The following is a 23,858-nucleotide window of genomic DNA, read 5'->3' on the forward strand; positions in this document are numbered from 1 at the left end:
CCAACCCCTCTGGAATAATACATCTAACGTTTGCACAGACCCCAGGGAAGCTCTGTCTTAGAGAGGGGTCAGCTGAGATCTTCTTGCAGTCTTTAAAAGGCTCTGCGGAAAGGGCAACTCTATAGAAGTTCACGAATAGGGTTTCAGCCTCGCCGCTCCCAGCCCTCCCTCCACTTGGGAGCTCTGATCTCCTCGGACAAGGCCGCTCCCCCTGCCTCTTCCCCTGTTCGCCGTGTTAGAGGACTTTTGTTTAAGTTAAATCATGACTCTCCTACAGATAGCGTTCAGGAGGGAGCCGGTAAGATGTTACAGTCCATTCAAAGCATAATCCAAAGAAGACACATTTCTAGATCAGGAATACTGAAGCGTATATGCGTATAGAGGCAAAATTAGCATTTTTCTGCAGAATGGGGAGGGGGGCGTAAATTGAACTGCCTGCCATCTGGCAGCATTTCCTTGTCTACAGGCAAGAATTACTTTGAATTGCCTTCAGTTGTCTGCAATTCACAGAACTCAAAGACAATGAGAAGCGAGAATCAAATAACCTGGAAAGACGTGAGCTGGACATTTCACGATTTTCTACTGCAGCACAAATTTTGCCCACTTTGGCTTTATGCACTTACGTTGAACAGTCCATTTGCAGGAGGCAATTTATCCTAAATTGGGCTGCTCTGAGATTTCTCACCCAAGCCCTTGTGTTGAGACAGGAGCACAGAGTCTAATGAACGGAGGGGAGGGGTCCTTAAGGTCGTGGACTTGATGGCAGGAGGGGAAGGAGGAGAATGCGGGTCGGGGAGGGCTGGATCAGAATCACCCGTAGGGCCGTGTGCGCACGCACGCGTGTGTGCACACGCATGTGAGGATTTTGGAAAAGCTCTCTGCCTCCTCGTTGAGACGCAGGGCTGCTCTTAACACTTCAGGACCCCATCCTTGTCAGGCGAAGCAATGACTCGCGGCTTGTCCCTAGAGGCCGGAATTCTAGTCCTGATGAACCACTGGCACCCCTTGGGGGCTTTGGTCCCATCGCTTGACTTTAGATCCCTTCATCTAAGGTGTGGGGAGATACGGAGGTGCCTGTTGTACACGTTTGTTAGAGGATCAGCTCAGAGAGCGCGCGCTGAAGTCGTTTGCATGCGATGAAACGCAGCATACGTCTTCCCGTTATTTTGTGTCCCCTGTCCTCGCTGCTGGTTATGGTCTTTCACTCCCGAGAGCAGACGGCACAAAGGTCTCGAGTCAGATCCTTCTAGCTGTCCTTCCCTGTAGTGTGTGAACTGGACAGACCGCTGTACTGCTCTGAGCCCTGGAGGTCTCATCTTTCAAACAGAGGTAACAGCCCTTACCTCCTAGGCTCTTGCAGAGTTGAAGTGAAATGGCGCGTAAAGTACCTGGCACTCAGCAGGTGCTCTCCCAAGGTGACTTTGCTGCCATTCTGCTGCCCATCGTCCTGGGCCTACTGACTTGACCCTCAGTCACCGAGGAGTGGGCGGGGGGGGGGGCTCAAGATGGGGCACGTACCCCTACATTGTCCAATTCATAAAACTAATCAGGAAGTTGAACCACCACCCTGGGTACTCTCTCTCTAGGCTCTCTGAGTTTGCAGTAATAGACGAAGTGCTGTGATTCGAATAGGGAATAGTAATGGGAACTGTCAGCAAGTTTGATTTTTTCCCACCAGCTACAGCGTATTTAGTACAAGCATTGACCCTGGGTAGACTTCTAAAGAACTATTAAGACGTTAGGGAACTTATATTTATTACATTTAATTGGAAATATAAGCTTGGCACGGAGGAAATACGAAAGGAGTAGAGCAGTAGAGCGGTAAATAAATGATAAATGCAGTAGGTGGTCAGGGAAGGGTCTGGTTCCCTGTGCATCCTTCTTAACAATCCAAATCATGGGCCATCTCGGCTGGGATTCTGCCACCAACTGGTGGGAGCAAAGAACTGAGGCAGGTGTGTGAAGAGTTCTAGAAAGGACTCTCATAGATTGCTCATGGAGAAGCACGACTGTGTGCGCCTATGTGCGTGGCTGAGCGAATTAAATCGTCTTTTCAGAATTCTAAGCTTTCATACTGAAGGGTCTCTGTGGACAGACCAGTCACAGAAGCAAAGCCTTTATTTATTTATTTATTTATTTATTTATTTATTTATTTATTTAATTTTTTATTTTTTTATTTTTAGAAGCAAAGCCTTTAAACCAAAGCTTTAGGAACACTGACATGATTTTCAGGGTGGGGACAGGCCCGAATGGGATTCCTCTTTTTCCTTTCAGACCTGTGCCTATCTTTGTGTAATTTACTTATTTTTGTTTGTTTTTAGAATCATTTGAAAAGAACTGCTTTAGAATGAATCAGCTGGAGGAGGGTCGATACCGGCAGGGTCACCAGCGGGCCGAGGGGTGAGGAAATACAAGGATGGAAGGGGACAGGTGGGTCAGGGGAGGGGGGCAAGGTTTCAGTCAGAGCAGAGACGGGGCTTCGGAGGAAGGTAGGTCTTTGTCTGCATTTTATTTTATTTTTAAAATTTATTTATTTATTTTGAGAGGGAGAGAGAGAGAGTGAGCACGAGCAGGGGAGGGGCAGAGAGAGAGAATCCCAAGCAGGCTCCACACTGTCGATGCAGAGTCCCGGCTCAAGGCTTGATCTCACCAGCCAGGAGATCATGACCTGAGCTGAAATCAAGAGTCCGACTCTTAACCGACTGAGCCACCCAGGGGCCCCTTTTGTCTGCATTTTAAACCTGTTTTTTCCTTTCCTTTCCTTTCCTTTCCTTTCCTTTCCTTTCCTTTCCTTTCCTTTCCTTTCCTTTCCTTTCCTTTCCTTTCCAACAACAATGTGCTATGCCAAGAATTATTCCATTGAATACTAGATATGCTTTTAGATGCAATGTGTGAGCACTAGATACAATTTTTGGTGATAACAGAGATGGGCTTAGTATTTAATTTGTAAAGTTTCATGCTTTAATTAACATGGTCACGGATAGTTTTCAGGGAATATCCGGAATGTTGATGGTTGGAACGGAGATCCAAACTGGGGACTTGAACATACAGGCCCCTTTCAAGTCTTGTTCTTTTAGTGAAATTCAAGCTTTAAATGATGAATTTAAGTTTTAAGATTTAGCTGGTGTAGCTATAAACAGCTCGGTACAAACTGCTTTTTTTTTTTTTTTTAATTTTTTAAATCTTTATTTTCGAGACAGAGAAGGAGAGAGAGACAGAGTGCGGTGGGGGAGGGGCAGAGAGAGAGGGAGACACAGAATCTGAAGCAGGGTCCAGGCTCCGAGCTGTCGGCACAGAGCCCGACGTGGGGCTCGAACTCACGAGCTGTGAGATCATGACCTGAGCAGAAGTTGGACACTTAACCGGCCGAGCCACCCAGGCGCCCCCAAACTGCATTTATTTTTAAATTGCTTCCTTGGGATATCTCGCTGAAGTTATTTGATTTAAACTGCCTTCCCTTTATTTCCAAAACTTTGATTCAAGTTCCAGGACTGAATATGAATACCTAGGATTTTTTCTATTGTGTAAAGTGCATTACAACTCTGGATGGACGGAAATCTCATTCTTTAAAAAAATATTTTTTAATGTTTATTTATTTTTGAGAGAGAGAGAGAGAGAGCGTGAGCGAGCAGGGGAGGAGCAGAGAGAGGGAGACACAGAATCTGAAGCAGGCTGCAGGCTCTGAGCTGCCAGCACAGAGCTGGACACGGGGCTCAAACCCATGAACTGTGAATTCACGACCTGAGCTGAAGTCGGATGCTTAACTGACTGAGCCACCCAGGCACCCCATCATTCTTTAAAAATATGTTGCTACTAAACATCTTGGTAAAGAATGCACAGGTCAGGGGCGCCTGGGTGGCTCAGTTGGTTAAGTGTCTGACCCTTGGTTTTGTCTTAGATCATGATCTCATGGTTTGTGAGATTGAGCCCTGAGAGTTGGGCTCTGCCTGCTTGGACCTTCTGTCTCCCCCTTTCTCTCTGCCCCTCCCCTGCTCATGCTCTCCCTCTCTCTCTCTCCTCCCCGCCCCCCAAATAAAGAAATAAACATTAAAAAATGCACAGCTCAAACTTGATTTCGCATAGAATAGTCCCTTAGTGGTTCTGGTACTTTAGTGGATGACCAGATAATTACTTAGTGTCAACCAAGAAAAAGAGGCGGAACTGAAATAAAATAAAAGCAGTTATTTGGGGTCTGAGAATTGCGATTTGGAGGCACAGATTTGGGTAACAACCCGCATTGCATCCCACTAGGGAGCCAAAGTCAGGAGTTTTTAAATATTTTTTTTTCATATATGTATTTTTTCATGTATTTTGAGAGAGAGGAGTGTGTGAGAGTGGGCACGTGTGTGAGCTAGCAGGGGAGGGGCAGAGAGAGAGAGAAAGAGAGAGAGAGAACATCCCAAGCAGGCTCTGTGTTGTCAGCGCAGGGTCTGATGAGGGGCTCAGTCTCACACGCCGTGAGAGATCGTGACCTGAGCTGACATCAGGAGTCTGGTGCTTAACCGACAGAGCCACCCGGGCGTCCCAAGGCCCATCTCCTTAATGGCCTCCCGACTCCCTTTCAGAACCCCTTGATGTAAGGGACTCCATTTTCTTTCACCTTTCACATTAGGAACGCATTTTGTCTTCAGAGCCTTGTTCTTCACTGTGTGTAACGCATAGCAACTGTGCTTTTTACATTTGTCTACGTGTTTCTCCATAGCTTATGGTCTCTCTTTTCCTTTCATTTTTAAAAAAAAATTTTTTTAGATGTTTATTCATTTTTTGAGAGAGACAGAGCATGAGTGAGGGAGGGGCAGAGAGAGAGGGAGACACAGAATCCGAAGCAGGTTCCAGGCTCTGAGCCGTCAGCACGGAGCCCGACGTGGGGCTCGAACTCATGAACCGTGAGATCGTGACCTGAGCCGAAGTCGGATGCTTAATCAACTGAGCCACCCAGGCGCTCCTCTCTTCCTTTTAAAGGAGAAGTAAGCCATATGGCAACTTGAGAATTACACAAGTAACTATTACTTTGTACCTGCACAGCACTAGAAGTACACAGCAGACCCCCCAAAAGAAGGAGTCTGATCTATGACTTTGTACGGCGGGCTCTACTGGGCGTCGTGAAAATCTCTGGAGGTGAAGCGATTGTATAGGACGCGTTTGCTGCTAACTATGGAGCCTGGCATATTTAACCTCTGACTGAGGTTCCCTGTGAGGATATTTGGGTCTTTTTTGCTCCTTTAGGATTCACCATCTTTTTCCGTATCGTGGAGTACCTCGAACTGAGCCCCTTGTTAAATCCCCCTGTAATTCCCACCAATTATAAAGTGGTGATGATGAGCAATTATTGGGAGGTGATTAAAACAGGCCTGCAGGTATAGGGCTCAAACTTTGCTTTCTGGTCCTCGGGAAGGACGAAGCCACAGAACTGTCCTTTTCTGGCGCATTCCTTAACTGTAGTGTTAGTTAAGTAGACAAAACACTTCCGAATCAAGGGGAATATAGAGAATTCCTTAAGGACTTAATAAACACCAGAGGCTCTCTGGAAGTATGTATTATTTACCTGTGGATTTTTAAAAACAATTTTTTTTTTCAACGTTTATTTTATTTTTGGGACAGAGAGAGACAGAGCATGAACGGGGGAGGGGCAGAGAGAGAGGGAGACACAGAATCGGAAACAGGCTCCAGGCTCTGAGCCATCAGCCCAGAGCCTGACGCGGGGCTCGAACTCACGGACCGCGAGATCGTGACCTGGCTGAAGTCGGATGCTCAACCGACTGCGCCACCCAGGCGCCCCGTACCTGTGGATTTTGACAGAAGCATTTGTCTGTAGACTGAGATGCTTCTTTTAAAAGTGTGGGCTTGTTGTTCATGCCTCATGTAAGCGTGCCGCTGAGGTTTGAGAGTGCGCATGCTTGGTCCGCCATACCCTCTACCTAGAGGTTTGTCTCCATAAGGCCTGTGACTCAAAGTCGTCCTGTCATTGTGGGCTTGTCAGTAAGTGTCCCTACCTTCCCTGTGTTGCAAGTTAAAAAAAGTTACCCAAAGGTATTTAAATAAAGGTCACAAGCAGGTCCCGTTAACGGTCCTCTATTTTTAATAAAATTGCGAACCTGGCCTTCACCCTTCTCCCTTCACCCTCTGCCGCCACCACAAGGACTAATATGCCCGGGCTTCCGCACTCTGGTTCTGGGAGAGGGGAGCGCGTTGTCCTGTGGGGCTTGGGGAGGCTCCTGAGTGGGGAGGGCTGGGGCGTGGAGCGGGAATGGGGGTCAGCTGTCACAGGCCGGGGAGAGAGAGGAGGCCTTTCCTCGAGGCCCAGCACAGGCTCACCGAATCCTGTCCTGCTGAAAGTGCTCTTCAGTCTGTAATGTGTCTAATGCCACTGATTATGTGATTCTGACTTGAGTCCCTCTTCCTGCCCTGTGGCGTTTCTCTTATGGCTGATGGGTCTAAAAGCACTTTTAACCTTATGGCCTCTGTAACCACATTGTCAAGCAGGGTGCTTCTGGATGTCAGCGACCTTCCCGTTTAGGAGTAACTTGATTGGTGATTACTTTCTTCTGTCTCCCCCTCTGCACTTCTGGGCAGATTGTTCCAGGTCTCTGCACACAGTTAGGTTTAACTGCTGTTACTCTTTTTTTTTTTTTTTTTTAACGTTTGTTCATTTCTGGGACAGAGAGAGACAGAGCATGAATGGGGGGCGGGTCAGAGAAAGGGAAACACAGATTCTGAAACAGGCTCCAGGCTCCGAGCTGCAGCACAGAGCCCGACGCGGAGCTCGAACTCACGGACCGCGAGATCATGACCTGAGCCGAAGTCGGACACTCAACCGACTGAGCCACCCAGGCGCCCCTTAACCGCTATTACTCTTAACGTAAAGTGTATGGCAGAACAGATTGAAGCCCCTATAGGATTTCCTTGAGACTGAATCGTAAAGAAGTTGGTTAAAGTGCTTTTTCAGAAACAAGTTCGCTTAAACCAAGTCATTTTATTGAATGGTTTCGGTAAAGACGTGTGGTCAGTTTTTCCCTCCTAGACCCCTGGGCGTTCCGGTGATGATTGTGGCACTTGAGCTTGTGTTTTAGCTATCAAGGGTTCTTGATGGTTCCAAACGCAGCCTGCCTCCTGAATGTAAGCGACCGTCAGAAGCACGGGCCTGAACTGCGTGCTCTGTGAAAGTCTCTGCGGACGGGCCTCTCTTTTCCTTCCGCTCCCGTCCGGCGTGTCTGTGTATGTGCTCCGTTACCGCTGTGTTTCCAGTATACATCTTTCCCATTGGCCTTTCCTCCCACTCTTGTCCAAGATCAATCCTTCCGTTTAAAAGCTAGAAACTTGCCCCCCCCCCCCCAAAAAAAAAAAAGTATGGAGGACACACCATGCTTTCTCAGTGGAATCTATTGAGATGTGGTTTAATGGAGGGTGAGAAGCTGGACAGATTCCTGGGACCCGAGTCCAAGTTGATACTGTTTTCTGATTGTATCCCCACCCCACCCTAGTTGAGCTTTATTGTTGAACCTGACTAAAGAAATCTCTTGTTATTTTAAGGCCTTTCCCGTTAAATCTTAACGTTTTAAATTTGGAGGGTGCGGAGAGGATAAAACTTGACTCTCTAAAAAATTAGGTATTTGGGTATAATTCCGTTTTGTTTCTTGTTTCCCATAACCCCAAGGGTCCCTCTTATTGATAGCGTTAGAATTTTACTCTTCAGGTCTCCTTGGAAGGCAAATCTTTGATGAAGTATGGGACATTTGAGTTTGTCCTGGCAACCGCCTGTTTGTTCTCTGTATTTGAGTCTAGTTTTGTTTTGTTTTTTTACATTACACACATAAGCGAAATCATATGGTATTTCTTGTTCTGTGACTTGTTTTTACTTAGCAGAATGACCTTCTAGGTCCATCCATGTTGTCACGAACGGCAAGATTTCATTGTTTTTCATGCGTGTGTCTCACATCTTCTTTATCCAAGCATCTGTCTATGCTGTTTCCATGTCTTGGCTCTCGTAAATAACACTGCAATAAACATGGGGGTGCATCGATCTTTTCAAATTAGTGTCTTCATTTTCTTTGGGTAAATATCCAGAAGTGGAATTACTGGATCGTATAGTATTTCTATTTTTAATATATATATTTTTTAGATTCCAGGGGAAGTAGGCAGTTAGAGTCTAAAGAAGACATCAAGCATGTTCATTCTTTGGAAAGATTCCTCCAAATCTGGCTGTGGTCTGCAAGGAGGAAAACCAGGCAGCTGAATGGATGGGTATTCTTAATGCTAGAGCCATTTGTGCTCCTTGAGCGTTCCATTTTAAGTGTATTAATTATTCAAGAAACTGGTAAATGTAATAGACTGTCAAGGACCCTGTGGGAACTTGGGATCGTGCAGGAACTTGGCGCATTCAGGATTCACTCATTGCTCCCGTGCTGGGGTGCAATCGTAGATGAGGCAGGAGAAGTCACTCTGCCTTGTGTGATTTCCACGGGTGTTCGGGTTTATCACGTAGGCCAGGAGGGCCCTGGTAGGTGGGAGGTGCTGTCACAAGCCTGGAGTGATGGGTCAGGTGTTGGTGACGAGGGAGGCAGTCTGGGCAGGAGTCAACAGGTGTGTGATGATCCAGCCGGTGAGGATGAGACCCTGGAGAGGGATGGCCGGGGAGGAGGGGCTGGGCTTCTAGAGATGAAACCTGTGCGGTGCCTCCAAGACAGAAAATCAGTGGTGGCTCTGATGTTTGTGGTTTGAGAGCTTAATATAAACACCAGATTCGATGAGGAAAGCTCAGTTTGGATTTAGAGCGTTGGAGAAGTATGTGGGACCTCCGGGTGGAGATGTCTGCTAAGCAGCTGGAAGCGTGGGCTCATGTCCATGAGTGAGGTCTGGGACCCAGACCAGCTCAGAAAAGGATGGCGTAATCTTGGGTGAATGTGCAGCCTGGGTGGGAGCTGAAAACAGAACGGTGGAGCCTCACATGTCGGGGGATGGTCAGAGGGGGACATTTGGGTGGAAAGAGAAAACAACAGATTCCTAGAAACCCAAACAGGGACTGTGGTAACATGGAGGAGATGTTACTTTATAAGGCTGAACGCTACGGAGGGGTTTGTAGGAATGAACATGTGGACAGCTGGATTTGGTAGGCAGGGGGTTGCCCTTGATCTTAGGAAGAGTGATTCCAGAAGATGGTAACAAGGAAGCACTGTAGTGGGTTGAGGAACGGTGGTTAGACATGAGGGTTGTTGGGGATGTTCTGAGAGATGAAAAGGCGGAAGGTTATGGTACAGAATTGAGCGTACTTAACAGGAATGGAATAGTTGGTGCGGTCTCTACTTGCGTAAGTGTGTATTCTTACCTCAAACGTATTTTACAAAATAGGCACTCATTGTATGTGTAATACATGTGCAATACATATGCGTCTATAACATGTAAATTACTCAAATGATATACACAGAGATGTAAACCTGTCTCTTGACTATTTTGATTAAAAAAAGCCTTTGAACGGACCGGAAAACCTCAACACTTAATTTTATATGCTTTCTCTAAACGGATTTTAATTGACACATTCTAATGGGGACCTTTACTTTGGTCGGGGGAAATCCCATGTAGTCACAGTGGAATGGGAATTGATTCCTCCTCCCCCTCCCCCGCTCTAGGAGACAACCCGAGGTTATCTGAGATCCAGTTTTAGTACTTACTTGATTGCTTCTAATTAGGCAATGGTCTTGCTTTCATATGAGGAGCTTCTTGGTAAAATGTGAACTCGTAGCATTTTTTTAAAGTTTAATTCTTCATTGAGATATAACCTACACACCGAAAAGTGCATGACTGTTTTTTAATGAGCTGTCATTCGTACATCAAATTCACTTCTTTAAAATGTAGACTTCAGTGGCTTTTAGTACCTTCTAAAAGCAGCTATCGCCACTATCTAATTCCAGCCCATTTTTATCCCCCCCCCACCCTCGCCCCCAAAGGCAATCCCATACTCCCCTACCTTCCCTGGAGCCCCTAGCAATCACTAACCTATTTTCTGCCTCTATGGATTTGTCCGTTATGGACCTTTCCCATAAGTGGAATCATCCACTATGTGGTATTTTGTGTGGGGCTCCTTAGCATGATGTTTTCAAGGGTCACCTGTGTTATAGGATGAATTTGAATGTGATTTACCTGTGGTCAGATACTATTCCGTTGTACAGACATACCACATTTTGTTTATCCACGCCCGTGAGTGACTTTTAACGTTCTCATTTTTAAAGCTTCGGGGCCTGGTTTGTGCGTGCAGAAGCACGTAGGGGCCCGCACAGAGGCTGTGGCATCAGCTTCGCCCACATCACTGGGCACTTGAGGTTCCTATGCTGATTGACCTCGGAGGCCTTGTGTGTCTGCATGCTCGTGTGCCCACAGCCACGGGACAGCTTTGGGTTTTATCTGCACTGAATCCCAGGCGAGGGTGTTTCTAGGGACCCTAGGATGAGCGGAGACCCCATGCAAAGTGTCCGCTGACTTTCGTCCCTGGGGATCTGCAGACTTGCATAAATGTGGAATGAGCTTCCCCCCCCCCCCCCCCCCCCCCCCCCCGGTGTGGATATTGACTAGTTTGGGAGCTTTGATGGTTCCTAGCAAATACTTGGGGCTGACATCTGGTCATATGTGTATGTGAGCTGAGCAGGGTGTTTCCGAGGCCTGGTGGAGTCTCCTGGGCAGGGACGCCCGGGCCGAGAGCCAGGCTCCTGCCGATCAAGGTCATGTCCCTGAGGTTTGTACAAGTGGACTAGCCTGCTCATTTTCTTTCTGTCCACTTTTTCTGTGGGCGATGTGACCCTGTTTACATCTCTCAAAAGGAAGCACTCCCAGAAAAACCCCTTTAGGATTCGTAACTAAGTGGGCTTGTAGGGATTTACGTGTTCTTAGGTGGGTAAATGTTCTTTCATAGAGCCTAACACCCTTGCTTTTATATTTTTCCCCTAAGTATACATAACTGACGTCTCAGTAAATGACGCAGACGGTTTGTGACCGAAGTTCCCCAGCACTCATGCTAAGCTAACGAGGTGCACCCAGACATTGGGTTTTCTTGGCTCCACCTGGAAAGGGGGGTCGTCAGCTTTAGGGAGGTTCCTTGTATACTTTGTCAGTTCAGGGGAAATCTGAACAAGTCCAGGAATGACTTCTAATTGTTTTTTCCTTTTGTTTTTATTTTTCATTTTATTTTTTTAATGTTTATTTTTGAGAGAGAGAGAGAGAGAGAGAGAGCGTGAACAGGGGAGGAGCAGAGAGATAGGGAGACAATCAGAAGCAGGCTCCAGGCTCTGAGCTGTCAGCACAGAGCCCGCCGCAGGGCTCGAACTCACGAACCGTGAGATCACGACCCGAGCCGAAGCTGGACGCTCAACCGACTGAGCCACCCAGGCGACCCGCTTTTTTCCTTTTGTTTAAAAAAAATTTTTTTTGGGGGCGCCTGGGTGGCGCAGTCGGTTAAGCGTCCGACTTCAGCCAGGTCACGATCTCGCGGTCCGGGAGTTCGAGCCCCGCGTCGGGCTCTGGGCTGATGGCTCAGAGCCTGGAGCCTGTTTCCGATTCTGTGTCTCCCTCTCTCTCTCTGCCCCTCCCCCGTTCATGCTCTGTCTCTCTCTGTCCCAAAAATAAATAAACGTTGAAAAAAAAAAATTTAAATTAAAAAAAAAAAATTTTTTTTTATTCTTTATTTTTGAGAGACAAAGACAGAGCATGAGCAGGGAAGGGGCAGAGAGAGAGGGAGACACAGAATCCGAAGCAGGCTCCAGGCTCCGAGCTGTTAGCACAGAGCCGCCGCGGGGCTCAAACTCACGCACCGTGAGATCATGACCTGAGCCCAAGTCGGACGCTTAACCGACTGAGCCACCCAGGTACCCCTTTTCCTTTTGTTTTCAAACCATGAGAGTTGTTGCAAGGTCTGAGTTCCTGAGCTTTGGCCCCATGTCTTTCTGTGACTATATGGAAAAGGCATTTTGTAATGTGTTTATTCCTTGACTTGGGTGTGTGTGGATGGGGGGAGGAGGAAGGAGTGGTGGCAACTTGATGTGAAGATCTCAGTTGTGTGCTGCAGTTCATATTGTTTCTAGCCTGTTTTTGAAGTGTTCCTTGCATATATGAGAGTAAAACGCACATGCTTGATTCTTGAGTTTTTGACTGCAGTCCTTAATTGCATACAGAACTCTCAGGCATTAGAAGTGGGAAATATAGGGGCGCCTGGGGGGCTCAGTTGGTTCAGCATAGGACTTCGGCTCAGGTCATGATCTTGTGGTCTGTGAATTCTAGCCCCATGTCCGGCTCTGTGCCGACAGCTCGGAGCCTGGAGCCTGCTTTGGATTCTGTGTCTCCCTCTCTCTCTCTACCCCTCTCCCGCTCACGCTCTGTCTCTGTCTCTCAAATAAATAAAAAAACGTTAAAAAAATTTTTAAAAATCTATTAATTTTGGAACTACCATTTGGCCAGAATGTTATTTATTTTTCCCCTACTTTTAGATCACGGGATAAACTGATCTCATGAAAAGTTTTGCACAGTTAAATAGAAAGAACCGCTCTGTGCATGTGTGTGCCTTTTCTGACTAAATTTAAGCTGTTCGCTGTCTTTTTTTTATCGGTTCACGACCATAAAATTTAGCACTGGAGATTTCAAATTTACCTTCAGTTATGGTGCAATAATTCAACTCTGAAGATGTATCCATAACCTTCCAATTAGGGTCAGAATTAGTCATTTGGATTCAGAGCAATATTTCGACCATGTAGACATTGTTAATAACCGCTTTAACTGTAATTTAAAAACTCAGATGTTTACATATTTTGCTTTTTTTCCTCCCAGGGCTATGTTTAAGCTAAGAAATCGGATGGCTTTTCCACAGATCAAAGGCCTATAAAATTAGTCTTCAAAGACTTTGAAGCTGAAATATTTCAGGAAATAGTGTAAATAAAATCAATCGACTCTTTTTAAAATAAAGGTTTTCCTGGTATCGCGAGGGATTTGTATTTAGCATTTCTAAAAGTTTCTTGATGGTAAAAACCTCACCATTAAACAGGATTAGAGACTCATGTATTTTTTAAAGTCAGGATTACAAGTGGATTTTAAAGAAAATACATGAAGGGAAACTTCTACTTTATCTGAAGCTTGAAAGAATGGGTAGGAGAAGAGAGGTTGGAGGAGTGTATAATCTGCTTTAGAGAGAAAGTGAGACAAACTTTAAACAAGTAGACACTCTGGGATCTTCGTAATTCCCCAAAGGATTCTTCACCATTGGGCAATCTCCAGTTTAGATACAGGACACGTATGTTGATAAGATAAGGCAGCCTTAATTTATGAATCCAGTGTTAAGAAGGCAGTTTTTAAAAAATTAGAAAATAGAAAGGAAAACAACCTTCCTATTTTAATCTTTTTCTGATCCTAAAATGTTCTTTGAGAAAATGAAATTAAGAACAGGAATAAAGAAGAAATAAGCCATTTATATCCATAAAGTCTAAAGAAGAGAAGTACTATTAACATTTTGGAATATGAAGGAATTCTTAAGGAATATGAAGGGTCTTAAGGCTTTTCCCCAGTTTGTTATATTTGTTATTTTTCAGAGTCACCATTTTAAAATCTTAGATGAATGAATGTGTCTAAAGGATTCTGTGATCCTTAGTGGATTTTTAACCAGGAGTGGGGGGGGGGGGTGCGGAGGGGAACAGGTAAACTTTGAGAAAAAGGAAGTTCTGGGTAGGAAATTTGCAACCTAGGGAAATTCAGTAAATATTTAAGACCGAATCCTGTCTTCAAAACATATTTTCCAAAGAACTCTTAAGGGTGTTATCAACTTTTTTGGATGACTTCTATGGAGGGTTTTTATTTTTTATAAATAGTCAAAGATCATAGAGCTGAATTAGAAAATAGAGTTCCCCAGCTTTGAACCAAGTTTGTTAGCAAATTTGGCCTAGTTCATGCTGTTTTGTTTTTTAATGCTGGATTTTTATTTCTAGGTTGCTAATTATTTCATTAGTCTTTTTATGGAACGATTGTTTACCAACATGGCAGGGTTTGTCACAACTGGAGATACGTGAGAAAATTGGGGAGACGAGGAAATAGGAGAAAGAAAAAGACAAAATCAGTAGTCAAAATACAGTTGGCTCCAATCCTTTAAGCAGCCGAAGCAAATAGGAGGCATGATCAGTCAGGAGAATTAGTGTCCGTTAGAAGAGAAATTCGGTTCCAGAGACACTGAGCTATTTGGGATACGGAGTCCAGATTTGAATTTCTCTTGGGAATCCCAAAAGGTGCTGTGATAAGGGACCAGAGGGTTTACAACATCTCTAAAGAAAATGTAGTGAATGATGTGTTGGCCTGGGAACGTACCAGTCCGTCACGAGCTCCCCCAGCGCCTGGTGTGTGCCGGGACAGGGCCGGGGCGATTCTGGGGCAATTCTGGCAAACGATCTGGCTCAGGCAGTGTTAGGGGACCTGGGTGCTGCAGGGTCTCCCTAACGGGGAGACAGCGTCCAATCTTCCGAGGAGGTGGGAGGTGCCAGGGGATGGAAAAAAAAAAATCACAAAATGGAACTTGACTCACCCTCTTACTGATTTCCACAAATGTTGCCCGTATGGGGCTGTAGAATCCATGAGGCTGTTTGATAGAAGAAGAAAGTCTTAATTTGCCATTCCCTCGAAGGTCACCTTGCCATTGCCCCTGCACCTCCTTTGTGACTTGGCAGGCTTTTAAGAGGATTCTTTTTTTTCTTTTTCTCCTCACTTGTTTCGGGTTTAGGGTTTTGTTAAATGAGTTTTGGGTCTTACGTTTTCTTCTCTATAAATATCCACCCAAAGCCATCACGCTGAGAAATCTTTGCAGCCCGGAGTTTTTGGGATTAAAATCCAAGAGCCATTTTACGAGCGGAGGTTAACCAGGGAGCAGCTCTGCGGGGTGCTTGTCTGCCCCTTCTTAAGTGACGGGATGGTGGTGCCTGCCTCGATGTGGCTGAGTTCCGTGCGGAGGTACACTTAGTGGGACCGAGCTCTGCTGGGGTGCTGGGGGAGCCAGGGTCTTGGTTGTAGGCTCTCCCCATAACTTCTCCCTATAACTTGCTCCCGGGCTCAAAGATGAATCCTCAGATGAGACTTGGAATTAAAGCAAGCCAAGAAGGCTTCTATTCACCTAGAAATTTTACTGTCATCTAGCAAGATATACCCATGACTATCCTTCCACTGTTTCCTTTGCTAATTTGGTAGATAAAAAGTTAAAAAAATTTTTTTTTCATGAAAAGCGGCTCCCACTCCTCTTTCTGCTATTATGCCACGTAAATTGGAACAGGACCGTTTCAGGGCATAATGTAATTCTCTCAGATTATCTTGGGGATCCGCTTTGAGCTCTTAATGCCTAGACACCTATGAACGCTTACGGCTGCTTTTGTGTTCACGCACCCCGTGTAAAGGACCGAGCACCATGCCCCTGATCTACGGCTATAGGAGATGCTGTTCCATAGGTAATAGACTCCATCTACAACGCTGTCCTAATGTAGGTGCAGCCTACACAAGGCACGGGTGACAGAGGACTAGGAGAAGAGCAGCACTACTTTGAGTAGATAGAATCCTCTGTCTTGTAGATCTAAGGGATTCTTCATCCTGTAGCTTGAAATGTAGCAAGATCAGCTTAGGCGGTTCAAAGAATTTTTCTTTCTTTTCGTAAAGGTCAGCCATATATATTTTGAATATGTTCAGAGCCCTGAACTAGTTTTTTTTTTTTTTTTTTTTTTTTTGGCAATGAAAATATTTAGGTGAAACCTGAAAATGAAATTAGATGGTATGCCGGAAGCCAGAAACCCAGAAGTTACACGTGAACGTGGACCGATAATATTCTGTCTTAGAATAGGTTGTTTATCTCAGTGAGCACCAAAAAAGGAAAACCATGGGCTCAACACTAGAAGCTGCTGATTGGGGGGTCACAATACTCATGCTATTTTAAAGTTGCTTTTTCTTAATTTGTTTCTTGGACGAGGAGTTTGAATATCGTGCTGAACGGTCAGGTATTTAGTTTGCTTTTGCGGTTTTTAGAACAGTGATGCAATGGCTACTAAAATACCCAAATCTAGGGAATGTGAATTGGAGTCGAACTTTCTAGACCACTGCTTTTTAATTGGTAAAAGTTATAACCGCTGAAAACTGTTGTGGGGAGAAGAATCGAAAGCATCCTTTGCCAAGATCTGTTGCTTTTGGTAATTGAATGGTTTTGTCCCCACCTTACAGTTGGAACAGTGGGAGGGCCTTGACGACAGAACTGACCTCAGCTGATGCCAAGGCGGGGGTGGGGGGGTTGGCACTATGCTGTGGAGTGTTACTGGAGCTTTCCTGCTGAACTTTTTGGTTTTCTTTTCTTTTCTTATTTTTTAAGTTTCTTTATTTATTTTGGGGGGAGGGGGGAGAGAGTACGGGCACGCACTCGCAGGGGAGGGGCAGAGAGAGAATCCCAAACAGGCTCAGCACCATCAGTGCGGAGCCTGACGTGGGGCCCGATCCCACAAACTGCGAGATCATGACCTGAGCTGACATCCAGAGTCGGATGCCTGACCGGCTGAGCCACCCAGTTGCCCCACCTTGTCTGTGACCTGTTTCCTCATTCACGTTTTCAACCTGGACAAGGTAGGACTCAGATTTTTGCAATTCAAATACAAATCATCCTCTCCTATATACTTTGTATAAGTAGTATTGGGAAAATTACCATAGTCAACAAACAGTATTGATGGGAAAATTACCATAGTCAACAAATCAATACTCAACACGAAAATGTCCTTATATATAACTTTTTTCAACCATTAGACTGGATTTTTCAGTTTTATTTTGCCCTGAGAACCCCAAGGTAGGTATTTTTCTTGTACTATTATGTGTAACAAATGAAACCTACTGAATGCAAATTAAGAATTTCAAGCTATAAGGTTAATCTTAAAGGCAGGTGGAAAAAATTTTTAACATTATAAGTCTCTCGGGGCGCCTGGGGGGCACAATCAGTTAAGCGTCCGACTCTTGGTTTCGGCTCAGCTCGTGATCTCACATCAGGCTCTGTACAGATGGTGCGGGGCCTGCTTGCTTGGGATTCTCTCGCTCTCTGCCCCTCCCCCGCTTGTGTGAGTGCTCGCTCCCTCTCAAAAAGAAAATAAATTTAAAAAAAAATTAAAGTCTCTTAAGCAGGAATACTGTTCATTTCCTGGAGATTTGTTGAAGGGAAGATACGAACCGCATTGGATTTTTCCCCACCTGAGGCCTTTGCGGACCACAGAAACTCTTAGAAAGAGGGGTGTAAATTTCAGATCAGGTGATTTGGGAAGAGAGGCAGGAGTGAGTGAGTGCGTACTTTGCAGTGATGACCCGGAAATGCAGTTAAATAAACGAAACCGCCTCACCCCCTTTAAGACGGCTCTTGTGACATACCAAACAAACCCCAGAAAATAACACATATTGGCAAGGATCTGGAGCCCTTGGAGCCCTTGGGCGCTGTCCGCGTGAGACGGTGCTGCTGCTGTGGAGAAGCAGCCGGAGGCTCGCTCAGAGTGCCAAGTGTGAAGTCCCCACGTAAGCCAGCGACTCCGCTTCCGGGTGTAGACCCCAGAGAATTAAAAGCAGGGTCGTGAAGAGACCCTTGCACACCCCGTCGCAGATAGCCGAAAGGTGGAAGCAACCAAGGTGTCCGTTGATCGCCACAACGAACGTGGGGTTGTTTCATCCCGTGGGATGTTATTCGGCCTCAGAAGGAAGGAAATTCGGACCGGCTGCAGCCTGGGTGGGCCTGGAGGGCGTTGTACGAAGTGAACTAGGCGGTCGCAAGAGGCAAATACTGTAGGATTCTCTTTATACGAGGCACCCGGAGGAGTCAAGTTCCTGGAGGCAGAAAGTCGGATGGTGGCTGCCAGGGACAGGAAGAGAGGGGAATGAGACATACTGGCCAGCTGTGCAAGAGGAAAAGAGTTCTGGAGATTGCTGTGCAACAATGGGAACGTACTCGTGTTAGGAGGGGTTTAGATGCTTTACCACAATTGGAAAACTATACATGTAATTTATTGTATGTGCCTGTCGTGATTTGACTTAAAGTTTATTACTATTTTCTTAAATGTTTATTTATTTTTGAGAGAGAGAGAGAGAGAGAGAATGGGGGAGGGGCAGAGAGAGAGGGAGACACAGAATCCCAAGCAGGCTCCAGGCTCTGAGCTGTCAGCACGGAGCCCGACCGCGGGGCTCGAACCCACGAACTGTGAGATCATGACCTGAGCTGAAGTCAGATGGTTAACTGAGCCACCCAGGTGCCCCATGATTTGATTTAAATAGTAGTTTAATGAGGTCAGTGCCTAGATTGTAATCTGCTCCCCCATTCCCTATCCTCATCCCCTTGTATAATTTTTTTGCTATCTTCTTATAAATACTGTGTAACTTGGGGGTGCCTGGGTGATTCAGCCGGTTAAGCGTCCGACTTCAGCTCAGGTCATGATCTCGCAGTGTGTGAGTTCGAGCCCTGCATCAGGCCCTCTGGCTTCAGTTCTGTGTCTCCCTCTCTCTGCGCCTCCCCGCTCGCAGTCTCTCTACCCCTCCCTCTCTCTCTCTCCCCCTCTCCCTCTCTCTCAAAAAAATAAACATTTAAAAAAATTTAATAAATACTATATAGCTTGTTTTCTTCGTTGTCTCTTTTCCCTCTAGAGTGTAAGCTCCATGAGGGCACAGACTTCTGTTTTGTTCCATAGCTCTGGTGCCAGAAAGGGTGCGTTGGCACGTCGTGGGTATCCGCAGATATCTGTGGAGTGATAGAATATTGTAAAGTCAAGTCACTTGAGTGACAGTTGCATTTGGGATATTTTATCTTAATGTCTTTCTGAGATTTAACATAAAGCATACAACTCTAGAGTAGATCACTCAGTAAATACTTATGCATCTGTATGCCTGTGGTCAATGCCCAAAGGAAAACGCAGACTATTCCCACCTTAGAAGATCCCTTATGCGCCTCTCCAGGCAGCCCCCTTCTTGCCGGATGTAGTCACTGTTTTAGTTTCTATCACCCCTACATTTATTTGCCTTCACACTTCAATTAAATGGCATTTTACGGATATACTCTTTTGTCTGCCTTCTTTCAGCCAGCGTGATGTCTGGGAGGTTCAGCCATGTTGAGTGTTTTCCTGGGTGGTAGATCGCTGTTGGTTTATCTGCCCCTTGCTGATCAACATCTGAGTTTTTTCTGTTACGAAAAAGATTCCCGTATATATTTTCGGTGGACATAACTTGGGTGAAATACATAGGGGTAGAATTAACTCCTAGGATAGACCTATCCTTTAGAAACCGCCCAATGGTTTTCCCGGGTGGTAGAAATGATTTACATTCTCACAGCACTTGGGCCCCATTCTGGTGAACACGACGAGTGCTTCTCTTTCGAAGCCATGCTTGTGGGTGTCTGTCTAATGCATCCTCTGTGATTTTCATTTGCGTTCCTCTAACGAGTAAGGTTGAGCGTCTACTCACGTGCTTATTGGCCACTGGAATACTCTCTGCGAAATACCTGTTCAAGCCTCTTGTTCATTCGTCTTGTCTCTACATCTTGTTCTGTGTGCAGCCTTTATTTTGGGCACAAGTCTAGTGTCAGATACACACATTGCAAATATCCTTTTCCAGCCCGTGTCTTTCCTAAAATCCCGTAATGAATCGAAGTCCTTAAGTTTGGTAAAATCAAATTGATCAAGGTTACTTCAAAGATTACGTTCTGTTTAAAAAAAAAAAAATGTTGCCTGTCTTGGAATAATTTTAAAACCCTTAATGCAGTTAGCACAATAAAGTGAACTCATATTAGACACTCATTTGAAAGGGACAAAGAATTAAGTTTAAGCAAGTTCAGGATCCAAACCTCTTTAAGGATAAGACCAAGACACGAGGCCTCTTTTTAGGTGACGTTTTGCATACACTTTTTAAAAATCGAACTTTGTTTTGTTCAACGTTAAGAGAATCTGGTCTGACGGCCACAGTAGGGGGACAGTGACTCGGGAGCGAGGAGATTGTTTAACTTGGACTCGGAACCTTTGTCTTCTCTCTCCTTCGCAAATTGTGGGCCTAACGCTTTCTGTTTGCCCCTCACCTTTCCTTCATGGACTCTGTTATAAACTTTTATTCTACTGTTTTTCTACTGTTTTTTTTTCCCCCTGTTGTTTTCTAATGTGCTAACCCAATAGGAGAGCCCAACAAGACGTTGGAACGTCGCATCTGCTGTACAAAATTAATGGCTGGTAAAACCTGAGGTTGCTGTACATTGGGGTTCTGTTGAAATTGTTCCCAAACTTTCCCTGCTGCTAGGATTCTTCCTTAAAATAGGGTCGTGAAGGGACTCCACCTTGCGGTTCTGCCCATATTTCTGCCTGGAGTGTCTTTTCAAGTGAGTTATTTGGTACGTCTTTTTGGAGGAGTGGCTGGGGAAAGCTTTCTGTTTTCCTAGGTAATATTTACTTTAACCTTTTTACGCTCAGGTCTCTGCACAGATAACCATTCTCAGAAACAAGTGCCCATTTGTGAACACTTTCTTTTTGCTTTTGCTTTGTAGGCTTTTTCCCTATGTTCACACCGTCCGATACGGGTGTTACAAATTTTGTTGTGGTTGATTTGCCGTTCCACTGTTTTTTTTGTTCCCTTCTCTATTTCTCTACTTTGTGTTTAATTTGCTGTTTCCAGTTTCTGAGGACCAGAGTGTAGCTCATTCATTCGAGACTTCTTTTCCTTTTCAACGTAACCATTTAAGGCTTCCATTGCCTCTAAGCCGCGGTATTCTATGTATCCAACATCTGTCTTGTTTTTCGCATTTAACAGTCTCTCCTTCTACCATCCGCTGCCACCGCCCGGCTTCAGACCCTCTTTCCGTGCTCAGGATTCCTTAATCTCTGGTCTGGATTGGACTTCAACCTCTGTGTACGAATGCCTGACTGTATACCAAAGATTTCCCCCTGAAGGCTTTACGGCAACTACAAATTGACCCGTCTACACAGCAAAAGCCCAACAACAAATTTCCTCTTCTTTCTCTTTCATGCTTTTCTCCCTTTGCATCCTTTTCACCCATTCAGACACGCAGACTCATTCTTTCCACAGTGCTTGATGGTGTCCCTTTGACCGCTCCTGCCTCAACCCGGTCCTTCCTGGCCCCGCTTTTCCTCTTTCAGATGTTCCTTCCAATGTGTCCACTGACTTAGTGGTGTTCCAGGATTCTCTGCTGATTTCAGTTCTGCCGCTGCCTCCTTCAGGCCACCGTCTCTTGCATGGTGGGTCTCCACGCGATTTAACCTGTCCCTTACCTTCCGCTTGCTCCCCAGGATTCAATCTTCTCCGTCTCCGACCCGAGCGGGGTGGCCTCGCTCAACGCCGGCAAGCCTGGTCACACCTTTCACTCCTCGTCTTCGGTTATTTCCTCACCTCTCAGAGGGCTTATGGTGTCCAGCTTACGTCACATGGATTTCGAGGCCCTTCAGATTTGGGTTTCTACTTCCTCTTCCTTCCACGCGTGGCACGTACCTGCGTCCTGGCCGCGTGGATCTTCTTGAAGCCTCCAGAACAGAATGTTGCATATTGGTTACTGCCTTGGAGAGATTACGCATGTTGTTGCCCTTACCCAGAACGTCTTATTGTAGCCTCTCTGTTCGTCGTCTTTAAACATGGGCCCGTTTACCCCTCTGAGACCTCTCGTATTGCCCTCCTTTGCCTTGGTTAGGAGGCCACCTGACATGCTTCCGCGGACCGTGGCACCTGAGCCCCTTGTACACTTGATGTTGTCTTTGGACATCACTTGGGTACAGGTCTCCTTTGACCCTGAGCTGGCGGATCCAGGAAGGGCGGTGTCTGTCTCCTTCATCTTTGTCCTAAGTGCCCCGCATTGCTCGGAGCACAAGCGGTCACTAGTTACGTTGGCGGGACCGAGGTTTGCTGACTTCAGTCAAGGATTTAAAAATTTTCTGCCGCTGGGGCGCCTGGGTGGCGCAGTCGGTTAAGCGTCCGACTTCAGCCAGGTCACGATCTCGCGGTCCGGGAGTTCGAGCCCCGCGTCGGGCTCTGGGCTGATGGCTCGGAGCCTGGAGCCTGTTTCCGATTCTGTGTCTCCCTCTCTCTCTGCCCCTCCCCCGTTCATGCTCTGTCTCTCTCTGTCCCAAAAATAAATAAACGTTGAAAAAAAAAAAATAAAAATTTTCTGCCGCCTAAAATATACATCTTCATGTATTGATGGAACTCTCACTCTGCTCCTTAAATAAGACCGTATAAGAGAAAGACAATTTAAATTCTAAAATGGGCCACGCGAAGGTTATAGAGGAGGACTGTGCTCGGCGAGGAAGGTTCACGTAAAAAATGGGTGGGGGTGGGGAGGGGGGGAGCACGAGCGTGGCTGGTGGATTTAGTGGAAGCCCAAGTGGATGTGATGCCCCAAGACTGTGGGATGGTCTGGAGAGGTACGCTCCCTGGAGAACCGTCTGTGGGCTTTCAAGTCGGCAGTGACGAGGAGCTTGGGTTCTGATTTCCTCCCCAGCTCCAGCAGCTATGGTGACCTTGAACAAGTTAACCAACTTATAAGATTCCTGTGTGTAAAGTGAATTTCACGCCTCCCTCCTGGAGTTGCTATCGATGAACAACATGTGCTCCAGATGTCAGTGTTGGTATTACTCATACTTTGGTTTCTCCTCTGTTCTGGCCGGTCTGCCTCCTCTTTCTTTTTCCGCCCTCGTCCGCGTGTCCACGCCTCCCCTCCTCCTGGCCACTCACAGAGAGACGAGCTTGGCAGTTTCTAAAGGCCTTCTTCATCACTCACGGTGCTCACAACCCAAGGCGATATATTTTTGTATACCTCCCTTACCTTTCACCGACATCATCCCAAGAAAAATGAGGGAAGCAGTTGTTGTGACTATTTTCGGGCGTCTCAGACCACTGCCCTGCCTCCTGGCCCCAAACTAGAGCTTTATTTTCATTCAGTTCAAAATATTTCCTGCGTTCTCTTCCAGTCTCTTCTTTTACCTACGGTTTAGAAGCGTGTTTAATTTTCAAACGTTTAGGTGTTTTTCAAAGAGCTTTCCACTGTTTCTGCTCATGGTCAGGACATATTTGTATCATTTTAGCCCTTTTAAATGTGTTGAGACTTGTATAGATGGCAGTTCACCTTGTCGAATGGCCTGTGCGTATTTCTCCTTTGCTGGGTAGAACATTCTCTAAGTGTTGTCAGATTGCTTTATAGTGTTGTTCATATCCTGTATTTCACTATTGATTTTCTTTCTTTGTTGTATCAACTACTGAGAAGTATTGTAGTCTCCAATATAGTTGTGGCATTGTCTATTTCTACTTGCAGGTCTAAGGGTTTTGCTTCATAGATCTGTTATTAGATGCATAAATGTTTAGGACTAAGTCCTCTTGGTGAATTGATGTTTTTATGATTATGAAAGGTGCCTTTTTGTATTTTGTATTTTGTATTTTTATTTATTTATTTATTTTTTATTTTTATTTTTTCAACGTTTTATTTTTATTTTTGGGACAGAGAGAGACAGAGTATGAACGGGGGAGGGGCAGAGAGAGAGGGAGACACAGAATCGGAAACAGGCTCCAGGCTCCGAGCCATCAGCCCAGAGCCCGACGCGGGGCTCAAACTCACGGACCGCGAGATCGTGACCTGGCTGAAGTCGGACGCTTAACCGACTGCGCCACCCAGGCGCCCCTATTTTTATTTTTTTAATGTTTATTTATTTTTGAGAGAGAGAGAGAGAGAGAGTGCTGGGGAGGGGCAGAGAGAGAGGAAGACACAGAATATGAAGCAGGCTCCAGGCTCTGAGCTGTCAGCACAGAGCCCGATGCAGGACTTGAACGCATGAACCGTGAGATCATGACGTGAGCCAAAGTTGGGTGCTTAACCGAAT

At 45.8% G+C, this 23,858-nt stretch overlaps 1 protein-coding gene across 10 annotated transcripts in view; it reads left to right on the forward strand.

The window, feature by feature from the left end:
• Window positions 1-23,858, forward strand: part of ATP8A2 (ATPase phospholipid transporting 8A2) — a 641,066-nt gene that overhangs the window by 55,097 nt on the left and 562,111 nt on the right. Inside the window, exon 1 of one of the 10 annotated variants that reach the window (XM_045458894.1) lies at window positions 15,339-15,449. The exons of the other annotated variants lie outside the window; for them this stretch is intronic. Coding sequence (XP_045314850.1) covers window positions 15,410-15,449 — 40 coding nt within the window. The 5' untranslated portion in view covers window positions 15,339-15,409. Of the gene's footprint in view, window positions 1-15,338; window positions 15,450-23,858 lie in introns of those variants that run through there. 10 annotated transcript variants of the gene reach the window in all.

Source organism: Leopardus geoffroyi, chromosome A1, assembly GCF_018350155.1.
Source record: "Leopardus geoffroyi isolate Oge1 chromosome A1, O.geoffroyi_Oge1_pat1.0, whole genome shotgun sequence".
Lineage (NCBI taxonomy): Eukaryota > Metazoa > Chordata > Mammalia > Carnivora > Felidae > Leopardus > Leopardus geoffroyi.